General features: G+C 49.0%; 1 protein-coding gene and 1 non-coding gene across 2 annotated transcripts; both read right to left on the bottom strand.

The window, feature by feature from the left end:
- Positions 1 to 855: 855 nt before the first annotated feature.
- pprc1 (PPARG related coactivator 1) lies at positions 856 to 14,479 on the bottom strand. Its single transcript, XM_047030142.1, has 14 exons — positions 14,322 to 14,479; positions 10,620 to 10,745; positions 10,148 to 10,297; positions 9,693 to 9,773; positions 7,441 to 9,508; positions 7,284 to 7,337; positions 5,819 to 5,879; positions 5,502 to 5,569; positions 4,662 to 5,391; positions 4,314 to 4,487; positions 2,694 to 2,772; positions 2,456 to 2,577; positions 1,773 to 1,924; positions 856 to 1,395 (listed from the first exon to the last, which is right to left on the bottom strand). The coding sequence occupies exons 1-14, from the start codon at positions 14,400 to 14,402 to the stop codon at positions 1,295 to 1,297; spliced, it is 4,047 nt and encodes a 1,348-aa protein (XP_046886098.1). The 5' UTR covers positions 14,403 to 14,479; the 3' UTR covers positions 856 to 1,294.
- Positions 2,141 to 2,280, bottom strand: LOC124474320. Its single transcript, XR_006956808.1, has one exon. It is a non-coding gene; the product is annotated as a small nucleolar RNA SNORA50 (small nucleolar RNA).
- Positions 14,480 to 14,925: the final 446 nt, after the last annotated feature.

Genomic DNA, 14,925 nt, shown 5'->3' with positions numbered 1-14,925 from the left:
CACTGACAAAATACTTTAAAGATGATGATGTTTCAACGAGATGTTGTATGGTCTCAGAAATGACAACACGTTAAGACAGCTTTATGGACATCTGAAGTGTCTGTTTCTGATCAAGACACCTTCACAGTTCGATTCTGTGTAAAGGAATAGCTATACGGTTTATTTTGTGGTCACGTATGCTTCAGACAGAGGATTCTTTTCGACGGTATTTTGGGAAGTTGAACATCTCAACTCCCTGCACACATCTCTGGACATATAAGGACATGTACTCCATGTTAGCTCATCCGACTACAACCTTTGAATGTATTTACTGTTGCATTATAATGGCACTAGTAAGAGTTATGTACAAGTATGGACGATTCATCAGACAGGATTGCCATATCTACTAATACAAATGGCTCTGATCTTGTATAGCCCCTTGCTATGTTGACAAGCTACTGACATTTTGTCAAGTAGACGAACGATATTTTTGTAAAATTTCATATGGGTTTACTACTTTGTAAAATGTGGTAAAAAGCTCAAAAAGAAAAGACCAATAGAAGCGTATAGTTCCACACAAACTATCAAAACGTTAGTTTGTGTGGAATTCCCTTTTTCTGTCTCCATCTAGTTTCAGTAGCCCTTCCATGTCATTTCAACATTAAAACATCTCTTTAAGGGGATACAGTAGGCCTACATAATTAAATTACCATTTCGAAGTCACTACCAACTCAGGCACCCCCCATCTCTGAACTACCCGCTGACACCTTGCACAACACCACATTTACGGTTACATCCCCATATACGTTTATCATTTTTGCTTGATTTCAAAATACAAAATGTGCCTGTAAGAAGAGCCAAGACAAGTTACTCGATTCAAGTTTTTGGTTTATTCAGGCTTGCAGTACATTTCTTCAATGCAATTCAACCTTTTCCCAAACATTACAGGGAATATTCAATTCAACTTATTTTCCCATTTTTAAAACGTTTCTTTTCCATACATAATGGCAAATCTGATTATACAGTTAAATAAATTCTTCTTAAAAAAAATTATATTTTTTATTTATTAACTTTTTTTTCTTTCCAACTTTCTCTTTTCATACAAATCTTCACTTCAATAGAAGGTGTTAGCTTGCAGAAACAAAACAATACAAACAAAAATAAAAACAACCAAAAACGGTGACAGTTAAATGTAAAGGCAGCTTTGAAGGTAGGGAGCCAACCAACGGCTCTGAGGTAAGTTAGGCGCAACGGTCCGTAAATTCATTCGGCCGTCTGCCCACCTGTCTGTCTGATGGTGGAGTCCACCCTTTTGTTACCTCTTCAGACTCTTCTGGGCTTGCTTCAGTAAAGTGTCAAAGTCTAGTGCATCACACTTGCCCTTCACAGGCAGAGGTTCATACTCTCGATTCGAATCTAGAAAAATGGAGAGAGATGGTTAATATTTCTAATGACATTGGTGAACTAGTGGACAGGTAGAAATAAACGTTAGATGCCAATGGACATTCTTAAGCTGGGAAGAGGAGATGCTAAAAGGTCAGCTACATTCTGCACCATATTGCCACAATCCAAAGAATTTGAAGAAATTGATTTCCCTGGCATGCTTTGTTGCTGTATTGAAAACGTACTGAACTGTGACAACACTGTTATACCAAGTCATTAGACCCTTATATAGTATATAACTATATAAAAGAGTAATGGGAACATGATGTGAGTAATTAATAAAATGTTGCATAACATTCATTTATAACTGAAAAGTATCCTCCTATCCCTTTATGGATATAAACATGTACCAAGGTCAGCATAGCTCGTTCTGCAAAACTGCCTGCGGCCTCCGAAGCACAGGTCAAAGGGCAGCTCGTTGGGTTTGCGTAGCTTGCCCCCATTTTCAATGGCCGTGAAGGCATCCTTTGTGTCGTAGTAAGTCACAAACCCATAGTTATCACTGGGAAGGAGAGAAAGAAAAAGGGAACTTAGAACGAGGGAACTTGGAGAACATGATAATCAGAAAGGTTCAACATTTATTACTGCGGGTCGCTTTGAATGTGTGCTTTACTTCGATCATTTTACTAGTGTTTTGCACTTCTGACCCCAGAGAGAAACATGGTACAGTATGAAAGACGTTGTAGTTCAGAAGCCCTGTAGGTCGTTAACATGGACGGCATGTGAGTTGCTTTTAAAAGAGCGACCAGGAGAAGTAGCCTGGAGGCCCCAGTTATAAGCAAACCTGGAGTTGCTATAGCACTGAAGCTTGGCCTGAAATGCCACGGAAGGGGCCTCACAGGTTCAAAGTCAGTGCACCGAGTCACGGTCACCACCTGAAATCGCCTCCCTAGTCCCACAGCTGCACTACAGTGGCTCAGATGCTCACATGTCCATCTATTTTCCTGCTTTCCCCAGGAAACCCAGATCTGACTCTAAGAGATGGATGACAGGCTGTGTGGCATGTGGCTACACCTGTCCAGACATATCTTACCCGTGGTCTCTGAAGTGTAGTGTGCACTCCTCTATCTCTCCATACAGACAGAAGCGCTCCTTCAGCTCCTTCCTGGTCATGGTTCCTTGGATGCGGCCCACGTACACAACCCTTCGTTCCTCCTGTGTGTGTGTGTGTGTGAAGGGAGACACAATATCAAAATGAAGACACCTGAAACACACACAGCTGCACTGGCGTACTTCTGCTACAGTCTATGTGAGACGGGGGCGTTACTCACAATCGCCTTCTGCTTCTTCCTCTTCACCTCTTCGCTATTCTCTGCGGAGGTATGCCTGTAGCCTGGTCTGTAAGAGGGGCTGGAGGGACGGATAGGGAGATTGGGAAAGAGACAGAGAGATGGGAGTAGGGGAAAAGGGAGGGGAAGAGGGAGGGACGGACAGTTGTAAAACAATATTCCAGATCTCACACCTCAGGACCTATCCCCAAACCCTTCTTTCAAATTCAGTCAATCCAGAGAATATGCTGACTTTATACAACGCAATGTTAATGAACCCGGAATCTCAATAGAGAATGCCTTCAGCCCATCTGGAAGGCATCTGATTTGGAAATGTATGTTGTATGTAAAATGAATGTGTTTTAAGTGTGATGTGATCTGTAAGGCTTCAGTGTCCATTCAGTGTTTCCCACAGATTAGAAATCTAATTGTGGCGGGGAGGGGTGGGGGTTGTCAGACCGGGGGGGGCGTAATAATTCCTTCGTTAATAATTCTTTACAGTTAATTTGTTAGTAATTTGTTACATTAAATATTAATCCAAAATGATTCACACCTTCACAAAATTAACAACAACTAACATATCATTTCTGCATTATGCATGTAGCAACGCTAGTGCTAAACAACTATTTAACTGGTCGGCTCCATGACGCCGGGTAAGCTAGATCTTGAGACTTCTCACCAAAAGAGCGAAGGTGAAACTTCGAGTAGGCTACTGTAAGTCGCTCTGGATAAGAGCGTCTGCTAAATGACTAAATGTAAATGAGAGTAAGGTACCTAGCGAAAAGTAGCCTCAACTTTCCTCGACTTTTAGCTACGGCACTAATGCTGAAGGCTCGCTGATATAGCTGTCGGTCTTACTAGAACGGCATATGTATGCATTGTTGCTAACGTGTGCTGACGTTGTGACTGTGCATATGTGAGAAAGACGCATGAGTGACAGAGAGACGGAGGGAGAGCAGGGGAAAGGAAATGCAGCTGAACGAATACGCTGCGTGTTTTAACCTAAATAGCGCTAAAAAAAAATATTTTACGAAACGCAATGTGTGGCGGCCGGTGTTGATTCTGTGGCGCACCGCCACAAATTAGTCTATGTATGGGAAACACTGCCATTGTTTAAAGACATCCTGTGACTAACTGTTGCTGCTTACAGGATGAGGGGGTTGGACAATTAAGCAAAGTTGAGGTTTTAAGCGTTAATTGATCAATGGAGCAGTCGTTGTAACCAATGACATTTGAGAACTGTGTACTATAAAATGGTGTGTTGAAGGATGTTCTTTGTAGTTCAGGGCCATCAGATTGGATGTACTGGTGTATGATGGATTCTGTGGTTCCACTCTAGAATGCTAGATGGAGTTGTATGGAATTGTCTTTGTGTTATGCTAGATAAAGCTGGATGGAGATCCGAACATGTGAGACGCCGTTTAGGGGTGCGCTACTTCTGATCCCATCTGATTCATGGCCAAGTGGTTTGTGTTATTGTCTTATGTTTGTGTGTCAAATATGGTCGTTGATATAATGGTTGTGCTGTTTAATACACATCACCATGAAAAACGGATTGACGGTTTAACGGCTGATTCTCACAAAAACAGCCTGTACACGTCCCACTGGTGCGTGGTGCTTTACCTGTGAGGTCGGCTCTGCCTGCCCCAAGGCGGGGAGCGCGAGCGGCTCCAGGAGCCAGAACGAGAGGAGGAGTAGGAGTGCCTCCTTTTCCTGGGGGGAGAGCGGGAGGCCGAGGAGCGTGAGGAGGAGCAGGAGGAGGAGCTGGAGCTGCTCTCGGAGTGACGAGGGCGGTACCTGAGCAGAGGAGGAGGAGTCAGCAACATGTAGACAGATGTATCCCAGCATGCCACTGAAGGACAAAGTCTGAGATGGCGGATATGTGTTAAGAACCCGCCTAGTGGACAGAAGTATATATGCAGGCGCTGTAGTGTTGATGGAAGAATAGTGAGAAGAGAAAGTGTGTCTAACCTCTTTTTAGGGGGGGAACGTGATCTAGACTCCTCAGAGTAGTTGGACTCTGAGCCGCTGGAAGCAGGACTGGGGGAGCGATTGTTCCCTCTCCTCCGCGACCTGCCTCTCTTCCTCTCCCTGGGGCTGGGGGAGTGGGAGGCAGCGGCATAGCCCCGGTGTGCCCGCCCCGAGGGCCCTCTCCTGGGGCTGCTCTCCATGGGAGAAGCCTCCACCTCCAGCCTGGTGGGAGACGCATCGGGGGTCTCCAGCACAGAGCTTCCCAGAGCCTGCTCAGTCCTGTCATCCAAGGGCTGGCTCTGGGGGGGCTGCGGGGGGGTCCTCATGCCCACGGGTGGTGAAGGAGAGCAGGCAGGGCGGGCCTCGGGGGGATGGATAGCGGTGGTGGTGGTATGGCTGTGGAGCTCGATGGTCTTGATGTTGATGGAGGGCTGCTGTTTGACGTTCCAGCGCTTGCCTGGCTCCCCGCTCATGGACTCCCCACTCGTGGGCTCCCTGGGCAGGCAGTAATCGTGGTCCAGGCAGGCCAGGGTGTGATCCACCCAGGGGGCAGGGGAGTTGGCCGGGGCCTTGCCACGGTGCTTGTTGGAGGGCAGGGGCCGCGCGTCAATCTGGATGGCCTTGGAGGAGGAAGGCTTGGGGCCCTCGGAGGCCCTGCTCTTCCCCAGGAGGGCCACAGCAGCCAGGGGCTTCCACATCTGGTGAGGGGGGGTGGCTGGAGGAGTCAAGACTGTGTAGGGAGGGGGCGGGAGCAGAGAGGGAAAAGCCCAGTTAGATTTGTTCTGAGAACATGGTACGGTACAGGCGACCTGTCCATCTGTGCCGTCGTCCTTGTCTCACCTGCGGTGCTGGCCAGGTCCTCGGCTCTCACGCGCTCCACAGCAGTCCTGTCAAGAACTGGCTGCACCCTGCAACACAAACACCTGTCAGCGCGACGCCTCCATGCCCGTCTGCCGTGCTGGGTGTGACGCAGAAAGCACCGAGCCGGGGCCCGCTAGCACTGCAGGACAGAGCTGGGTTTGTGCCCAGAGCCAACCCGCATGCTGCAATGGCTTGTTTTGCGGCAGGTCTTGGTGGATGTAACCACACACGCACACACACAGCTAGCTCACTCTCACACACACCCAGAGCAGCATGGTGGCTGTAGGGTAACTCACCTAGAGTTTCCTACAGCGGCTGCTCTACCAGAGACCTCCGGAACACACTGCTCCTCTTTGGCTGGGGGGAGAGATGGAAGAGAGCGGGTGAGTGGGGGATAGGGCAGGGAGGAACGAGGGACAGCGGGAGGGAGGGAGGGAGGGAGAGGATGAGAGCGAGGGGACGCAGATGAGGATGGCAGGGAAGGATAGGCCTGGCTTTGCTTCTTAAGGACAAATCCTCCATCACGCACAGATGGGGGAAATCATGCCCCATCAGGGACACTTAATTAGTAGAGAATTACTTTGTGAATTGGAGGAACGTTTCAACACGCCTACACTTCATTAGTATTGCAGTTCACTAAACTAAAAGCAGAGGTGTAAACATGGCCCAGCCATTAAAGCTGGCCAACACAAAGCACCTATTGGATGTCAGGGACACACACACACGCACGCAGTCTCAACTCTCTGTCTCACACACACAGGTCTGGGCGCCTGCTTTGTTGGGGCCTGTACTAGTCAGCAGAGTGAGAGTTAAATTGATTTGCGGACAGGGCAAAATTCCAGCTGCTAAGCCACATGGGTACAAAGCAGCTGACCTAGCACTCTTAAAGGGCCACACACAAACACACACTAGTCTCTGACCCTGATAAACAAGGCCCTGCAAGTCTACTCTCTGAGAATCACTGAGCTGAGGAACCCCAAGCTTACACCAATCGTTAACTTGACAGAACAGAGACCCGCTCAAGAGGGGAAGCAAGCTAGGATTCTAGAACCCTCCTTCTAGAAGAGTCCCCCGCATTCCAACCTGTGACTTTTGAACATTCAACTCGGAATCAGGAGGACAAGATAGTTAAGACAAGTGTTCAATCGCACCTTTTGAAAAGATAAAAACCTATCTGGGCCCTTCGGTCAGAGGAAGATAGGCACAGATAAGCACAACCTTCGCTCTGTGCCTGGTCGCTGGCTGAAGCTGCTGGCCAGCAGACATATCTAGGGGAGCAACTGACGAGCCCTAGTCGTCTTTGGATGGAAGTCCACCATCACCTCCAGTCCCGGCTCTGCATGACCAGAGCATACAGGCCAGAACCAGAGCACCAAGAGGCTCTTCTTATCCAGAGATGCGCACATGGATGGACGTGGCCTAATGTGACCACGCAGTCAAGATGGGTACAAAAACGGGTACATACAACATGCCCCCCCCCCCACGATCCTCTGACTCCAAATGTAGCTGGCAGCAGACACGGTGGCCCCCCGGGCAAGCCCTCAGTACCACCCCCATGGATACAACAGCCACGCCTGGAAGCCTTCTGGAAAGCCGGCAATGAGGGGAACCAAGTAACCAAATGCTTTTTCGACGTCAAGTTGTTTTATGACTGAGGTGAATTGACTGATCTGGAGACCGGTGTGTGTGTATAATATTGTATTCAGTGCGTGTGTGAGTTTGAATGTGTGTGTGTTAAATGTGTGTGTGTTAAGAGCTCACCTTGGGTCTCCTCAAACTGCTCCAACAGACTGGTCAGATCCATCGCTTCAATACCTGCAACCCAAACCATCACCATCATGCAGAGGCTGGACTAATACTACTTTAAACCAACAAATCAACAGGATTTCTTCAGACCCTCAACCTCGGCTCTGCTCACCAATCTCAGTGGTAAAGGACTCAATCAGCTCCTGAGTGGGGCCCTTGGCCTTAGGAGGAGCCTGCTGGGCTGGGGTGGCCTTAAATGGAGCCCCAGGCTTCATAGGCATAGAGCCAGGAGAGTGGGCCAAGGGGCAGGCCGCCCGGGCCAGGGCCCTGGGGGCCAAGGCTGGGGTGGCGGAAGGCTTCCAGGCAGGCAGGATAGCAGCAGTGGCGCTGGGAGGGGTGTGTGAAGACAAAGCAGCGGTAGGGGTGGGGGGGGCTGTAGTGGTTTTGAATGGGGCAGCGCTGGGGACCACAGGGGCCGAGGCCCCAGGCCGAGAATGGGTCCCACCCCTGGGGTGAGTCTGGGCAGCTGGCTGGACAGCGGAGGCCTTCAAGGTTTCCGTTTTTGACCAGGTGTTGTTCTGTGGCGCCGCAGGCTTGTTGTTCGTAGGACTATGGGTCTGCACGCGGGCCGAAGGCTTGGCGTTGGGTGCGCCGAGCAGGGCCGGAGTGGCTGGGGTCGGCTGTGGAGCCTTGATGGGACTGGGTGCCGAGGCAGGAGCTGTACGAGGCTGGGAGGGGGCGGCTGAGTTTGGCACAGCTTGCGTGGGTGGGGAGGACCCATGCTTCACCAGGGTGGAGGCAGCAGAGCTAGCCTTAGAGGAGGCCACCATGTAGGCAGGGGGGGCAAGCAAAGCCTCGGGGGTGGGTGGGGCACAAGGACCCATGGGCTGCCAGGCAGGCTTCACCTCCACCTCTTCATTCTTCCCAGGCTGGGGGAGGAGGGGGCGGCGGGGGTCCCGGGGGTCAGGGTTAGGGAGACAGGGGATGGGACACAGCTCTTTGGGGGCTTTGGGGAGGCTGGGCCACCTGGTGCTGTGGTCCTCGAGCCTCTGCACTGGCCTCTTCTGCTGGCGGAGGAGCCGGTACTGCTGGAGGTTGAGAGGCTTGGGCTTTGGCTCTGGGGCTGCCTCAGGGGTTGTGGTTGAGGCGGAGGCTTCGGGGGTGGTGGTGGGAGGGTCTTCGCTGGGTGAAGGGGTGGTGGAGTCCCTTGGTGCCTGGGGGCCGGTGGGGGGTAGGGGCTCCGTCAGAGAGACAGCAGTCATTGATAAGGCATCAGTAGAATGGGACTGGGGGAGGGGCGCTGCATGGGCAGCTGGGGGAAGACGAACAGGCTGGGGCAGCTTCTCAGGGGCTGTTGCCGTGGGCAACCTGTCAGGTTTGGACACCGGAGGCATGGCGACCTTAAGGCTGGGGGGAGAGGATAGTGTTGAGGTGCTGACCGCTAAACGGGGTTTAGCCTGGTCGGCTCTGGGGGCTGAGACAACAGCTAGAGAAGAGACACTTTTTTTCTTCTTTGTCTCTGGTTTGCTCCTCTCCACAGCGGGTTTGGGGGGCAAGTCGTGGGCTGCTCGGCGGGCAGAGGTGCTGCGGAGAACACGTCCTCCCACGGGCGCCACCGCCTTCTCAGAGAGGCCCGCCTTTGCCTCCTTCTCTTTACGTTTCTTTTTCCTCCGAGACGGGCTCTTGTCCGCCGTCTCCTCCTTGGGTCTCCTTGCGACAACCTTCTCGCCCCTGACCTCCGACCTCTGGGTCACGGGACTCGCCTTCTCAACAGCGGCCTCGTCGGTTATGGCCTCGTCAAGCTCTGGCCTCTCCAAGATGGCTGGCTCTTCCGGAACCCTCAGCTCAGCTTCTGAGGAGCCGTGGATCTGGGCCAGGGAGATGGGGAGACACAGGTCTGGAATAGCCAGGATGGGTTCTCCATGTTCCCCCTGGTCCACTACTTCCAGAAGGATGCCTCCCTCTGGGAGCAACTCCTCCTTGCCCTCCTCCATGCACAGAGTCATGCAGTAGGGGTGCATGTGTCTGACCAGGTCCCCCAGGCTCAAGGACAAACCGTCCCCGTCCTCTTCCTCCAGGGCTATGGGGAAGGGGAGGCTCAGTCCTGCCCAGCTCAGCTGCTCCTCTCCTGGGGAGGACTGCTGGCTGGCTGGGCTGAGGGTGAGGGAGCCAGCTTCCCCGTCCTCCTCCTCCTCGCCATCGCTCCGCTGGAGCGAGCCAGGCAGGCTCCTAGGCAGGCTCTGAGGGGAACAGAGAGAGTACTTCTGGTAAGACTACCGTCACCAGAGTCGGCGATCCGAGATTAGACCCACAGACACGGGACACCCACAGGATCGCTTTCATTCCTCCACACCGTGTCTACGTTTATCTAGAAACTTAACAATTAGAAGTGAAGCCAGTAAGACAGCACAGGGCTCTCAGTACCTTCCCAGTGGAGAACTGTCTGCTGTTGCAGAAAGAGCTCTTCTCTGGAGGTGAGCGAGACAGACACAGCAGTCTCCTCAGCTACAGGGAGCACAACAACAACAACAACAACATTACAAACCATCACTATCAAAGACAGGACAACACATCCAGGCCCATTTTCCCAGTTATGGATTAAGCCTGGTCCTAGCCTAAAAGCTTTTTCAATGGAGATCTTCATTGAATTTCTCTTTCTTACAAAGGGGTTCAACTTAGTCCATGTCTGGGAAACTGGACCATAAAGCAAAACATGGTACATATTTGGTCGACGTAAATTAAAGCTACAATAACACACTCGACAAGACAATAACATCTCCTCGTGGAAGTGTGTGTGCATGGGTGTGTGAGAGTGCGTGGGGTGTGAGTTCCTAGTGTGTGTGTGTGTGTGTGTGTGTAGCAACTGTAGGGAGACTGACCGGAGAGTGTTCCCGGCCCTTCTGAGCAGAGAGCAAGTCTGAGTCAGGCAGGGTGTCAAACGGCGACAGGTTGTCATCATCCACGTTGTCCAGAATCTCTGTTAGAGCAGTTAGCAGGGTCGCCTCGCTCTCCTCGTCCAGGCCTTTACCCTGGACACACAAACATAGTGTTAACAACATGCCCCCTCCCTGTCTGGCAGCCTCAGGTTACAGCAGGAGGAGAGGGGGAACTTTGGCTGTGGCAAGGCTTAATAGGATTCCTCTCTCAGTAAAGGAGTTGCAAACAGGTTGTTATTAAAAGGCAACTTCTGACTAAAAATATTTTTATTTTGTATCTATCAACATCTGGGGTGTGTGTGTGTGTATATATGCATGCGTTTCTACACACAATATAGACTTGTTGAATCTTGTTACAAATATTGTTGTATCTATTTGTCATCCAGCTCTGCTGAGATGCATCAGCGAGCCTCACCTCCCCTGTGGGAACATCTTCAAAGAGGGAGAGGATGGAGGGGTCCAGGCACCCCTGGAGGGTGCCCAGGGCCTCTGCTGCATCCAGCCCCAGATCCCCCATACTGTCCCTGGGTGCATCCACCTCCTGCAGGGGCGGAGAGGGAAGGATGGAGGAGGAGAGAAGGACACAGTGGAAATAGATGGGAGAGATGGGGGGGTAGGAGAGGGAGTGTGTGGGGAGGGGTGGTAGAGAAGGGGTCAGAGAACAACTTAAAGGTTGAGGCCTTGTCTAAATCTGGTGTGGGTTGTTTTCACTAGTCAGGTTAATGAGGATTTGGTATGAACTGGGACCTGTGGAGCCGGCTAAAACTGACCCATCCTCTTGAGAAGTGAATTGTGATGCAAATTAACCATCTGTCATAACAGTTCACGTAGGTGTAACCAAGTTGAACTTCCTAATCGGGATAAAAGGCACCCAACTGCGCCTTCGAAGAGTTAGCTTTTGTAGCTGGTTTCCACGCGTATTTACAAAGGGTGTTGTTGCGATCATAGTGCCAGAGAACCTGAGCTCGCATCGCGGTGTGGAAGGGAGCAACACAGATGGGTGACACGCCTACTGCTGTTGGAAAGGTTACAGTAGAATGCCATAACGCACAGATATGAACTTTTCACTCGCAAAATACAAGTACTCGCGCACAAATTCAACAGCCAAGACTTGTACAGGCAGCTGCGAGCGCTTGGCACGCCCGCATTGCTTTAGCTCTGCTCGCACGGGGACATGTTGCTCTGAGATGATACTACACCAGACAGTGGGGATGCAGGGCTCTCAAGTCTCACGCACTTCAGCCATTTCTCACGCTGAGAAGGGAAAACTTGTCCCGCTATATACAATTCATAGTTCACGTGACGCCACGTTCCAAGGGGCACGCCCCCCTTGGAGGGCAAAAAATACTTTTCCCCAAGTCATACATTTTCTTGGAGTTTTGTTTTTGTGTTCCCAAAATGCCCGATAGTTGTTGTTCTGTCGGATGCAGTAATCGAAGAGGAGACAAGCCTGGGCTGTGTTTCTGTAGAATTTCGTCCGATAAAGAAAACCCAGAGGACGAAGACTGTGGCGACCAAGATGTCAAACTTTTGATAAAACTTGAGCCCTGGTGGATGGATCAATGGCAGCGACACCTGAAGATTTACATGTAGGCCTAAGTGATATTGATAGATGATGGGGGATCTCATCCAACAAGCCAATAATTTACTCTGAAATTTGGTTGGAACATGCAAGTAGTTAACATTGGCCAACAGATGTTTATGTGGTGTAATATCACTCAGTGCTTCTTGTTATGCAAGCTGTCCATCAAGGTACAAGGGTGTCCCTGTGGTGGTGATCGCGTTGAAAGCAACCAATCATAAGAGGGTCAGTGCCTCCATAGGTGTCCGCCCCCAAATTATCAAAAGGTACCTAGACTCGTGCGAGCAAAATGTCACTGCTCGAGCAGTTAACCAATAAGTGCTAGTCAGGCGCTCGCTCGCAGCTACCTTACAACTCTGTTTGTGCAGGAGTACTTCTATTTTGCGAGTGAAAAGTTGTAACTGCGAAAGTGAAATAATCTACGTGCTATCGACTTTTGACAAACTGACACCATACATAACTGTAAAAGGGTTGTCAGAGCCAGTTCAGGCGGTTCCAGTGTGTTTCCTCTACTGGAAAGATTGTTGAGAAGGTACCCCTAAGGGCTTCAAGCTAATTCCCAATTCCAGTTGAGAGTGCAACAGGCTGTGTTCCCCAAACTAACAACAGCATCACATGACCATGCCTGGCCCCTTATCCCAGACCAAACCATCCCACATGATTCCAGCACACAGTGAACTTTTACTGGCTCACACCACATTTAATCAGAACAAATGATACAGGGTGCCTGGAGGAACCAACGGTCTCTTTAATTAGAAAAGTCTAGTGAATGGAGGCACAGTGTGCGTTTCATCATGTTTAATGGCCTCAACCTCAGCACAAAAGCCTGGGGTGAAATAGCCTGAAATAATCAGCAAAGCAGCTAGCTAATGAAATGCGCAATCCAGCTGCAGATTACCAAAAAAGTAAAATAAGGTGTGCACTACATTGATTACGTTTCCTTACTATTGATAATACAATGATTTTGATGTAAAAATATACACCTACATTAATTTTGGGTAATAATTTTACCCCATGGACGAGTGGGACATTGATAAATGGCTGTTTGAGATGTACTTTTATTTTGAATCTGACTATGAACATAGATTGGACATATTCTTAAAATGTATATTCATGCTTATAAAACTGTTCATGATCGTACAAATACGCTCTTAAAATCCAAGTAAACCACGTGTCGTCAACGCACATTTGAACCGGACCCTGCGCGGACATTTTTATTCCGCACCCAATGCGCCTCGTCCTTGCCCATAGGAAATCCCGAGCCCACGTGCTGCACTACAACAAACTCAGCTCGTGGAACATGGCAGGAAGTCCTATGGTACCTCGTGGACACCACAGAAAGACGCTGAACATAATACAACTTTTCATGTTTATACATGGTTGGCATTTAGCAGATTCTCAGTATGCAGAACTTTGTCACATTTGACAACATTCATGATAAGGATTATGCGCTCGTCAGCTGTTTCAAACCACAAACCAACTTGTGATTCACCAACATACAAATAGCACGTGTATGCACTATGATTTTGTATTCAACAATTGAAGTGATAATATATCCAACATTTTCTATATTTTACTTTGATAACAGCCACACACCAACAGTCACACATCTACCACAAACGCAATCAAACAAGTTTACGTGTTGTTGAAAGCTGTCAAGATTCAATACGAACTCGAAATTGTTGACATTGCTCCGGATAGTTGTCTAATTGGCACCAAAATATATTATTGAACTAAAACATAGACATGTGCATTTAGTTGTTAATGTTTCATATTTAATGGAATAACTTGCATCCTGAATGCGTCATACTTCACCACCACGTGTGTGAATCAGTCTCATAGTCACAGGCCCCAAAGAATTCAATCACTCCAGCATGAAATTAAGATGAATAAATGAAGGATAGATTCCACCTAAAAACGGAACTATACTCATCGGCATATAATAAAGTAGTAGTAATATCTGACTGGGTAGTTGTCATTTACCGAACACACCGGACAAAATTCAAACGATAGTGGACGGCAAATTTGAAACGCATTACGGAATTGATATTGGTAAACAATTTGCCTGTCCTGGAACAACGTATTCTTGACAGCGATTGGAGAACGCAAGAAAACATTCCTAAAGTATCATGCAAGCTGGGTGGGCACATCACTCAAATTTGCCATTTATTTATTAACTGGCTAGCTAACTTGATGTTTGGTGCATTGGTAGCGCACCAGCTAGGCTGCTAACACGTTGCACACAATTAGGTGATAGTTATCCAGGTGCTGTTGTAGTTACATTATTCACCAAAAGCTTAACGTCAAGCACTCACTAGTACGTATAAAGTGCTGCAGTTTATAAGGTTCAAACTACTCTTACTGTCTGTTAAAAGTCCTACCAGATTCAGAACTGCATGGATGTATCCACGTGTCACTTCTCGAGTCCCATCCTAGCAAGCATGTAAAACACATGGCCAGGACCACACAAGGTGCATATGTACATGACGCTCTTAAAAAAAAGTAACAATGACAATTCAAATAGATGTATTTTACCTCGTCTAGTGTATTTGTAGAGAACAATTCCATATTGCAGGCACTTAAAATCTCCTCGCCTGCTCCCCACCGCGCCGCCATCTTACAACTATCCTGCAGCTCGGTGAAACTGTGAATCGTTCACAGGAGGAACAGACCGGCGTGGACACACGTGGTGCTTGCATTCCCGGCAAAGTGATGCACACAGGGTCGGAGTTCAGCCCCGCCCGATCGTCTTGACCAGGTTGGGGAGGGGCGTATTGGTGGGAACTAGAACGTTGCCGTACGCTGGTATGACCAAACGTCTCCTATATTCAAGCAGTGCAGATGCTCTCTGAAGTTTATCAATTGTCTAAACATTGGGAATTGTCTCATATTGTTATAGAAGGTGGATGCGGATGGAATGATAGGACGAGCAATTTAAGATTGGGCAAATATCGAACAAAAAGTTCCAGACCTGGCCATGGGTGTTTCTTTAGCAAAATGTTATATCATTATCTATTACTAAAATGCTAGAGAAGAATAAAAAATCAGTTACACACTTCTGCATAAACCTTAGCACCAAACTGTGTTAATCAAGAAATTATTACAATATGATCCATCAGTAGACCCATTTTTGTTACTG

The sequence above is a fragment of the Hypomesus transpacificus genome, chromosome 11 (assembly GCF_021917145.1).
Source record: "Hypomesus transpacificus isolate Combined female chromosome 11, fHypTra1, whole genome shotgun sequence".
Lineage (NCBI taxonomy): Eukaryota > Metazoa > Chordata > Actinopteri > Osmeriformes > Osmeridae > Hypomesus > Hypomesus transpacificus.
The sequence above is the reverse complement of the archived record's forward strand: the minus strand, read 5'-3'. Positions and strand labels throughout refer to the sequence as shown.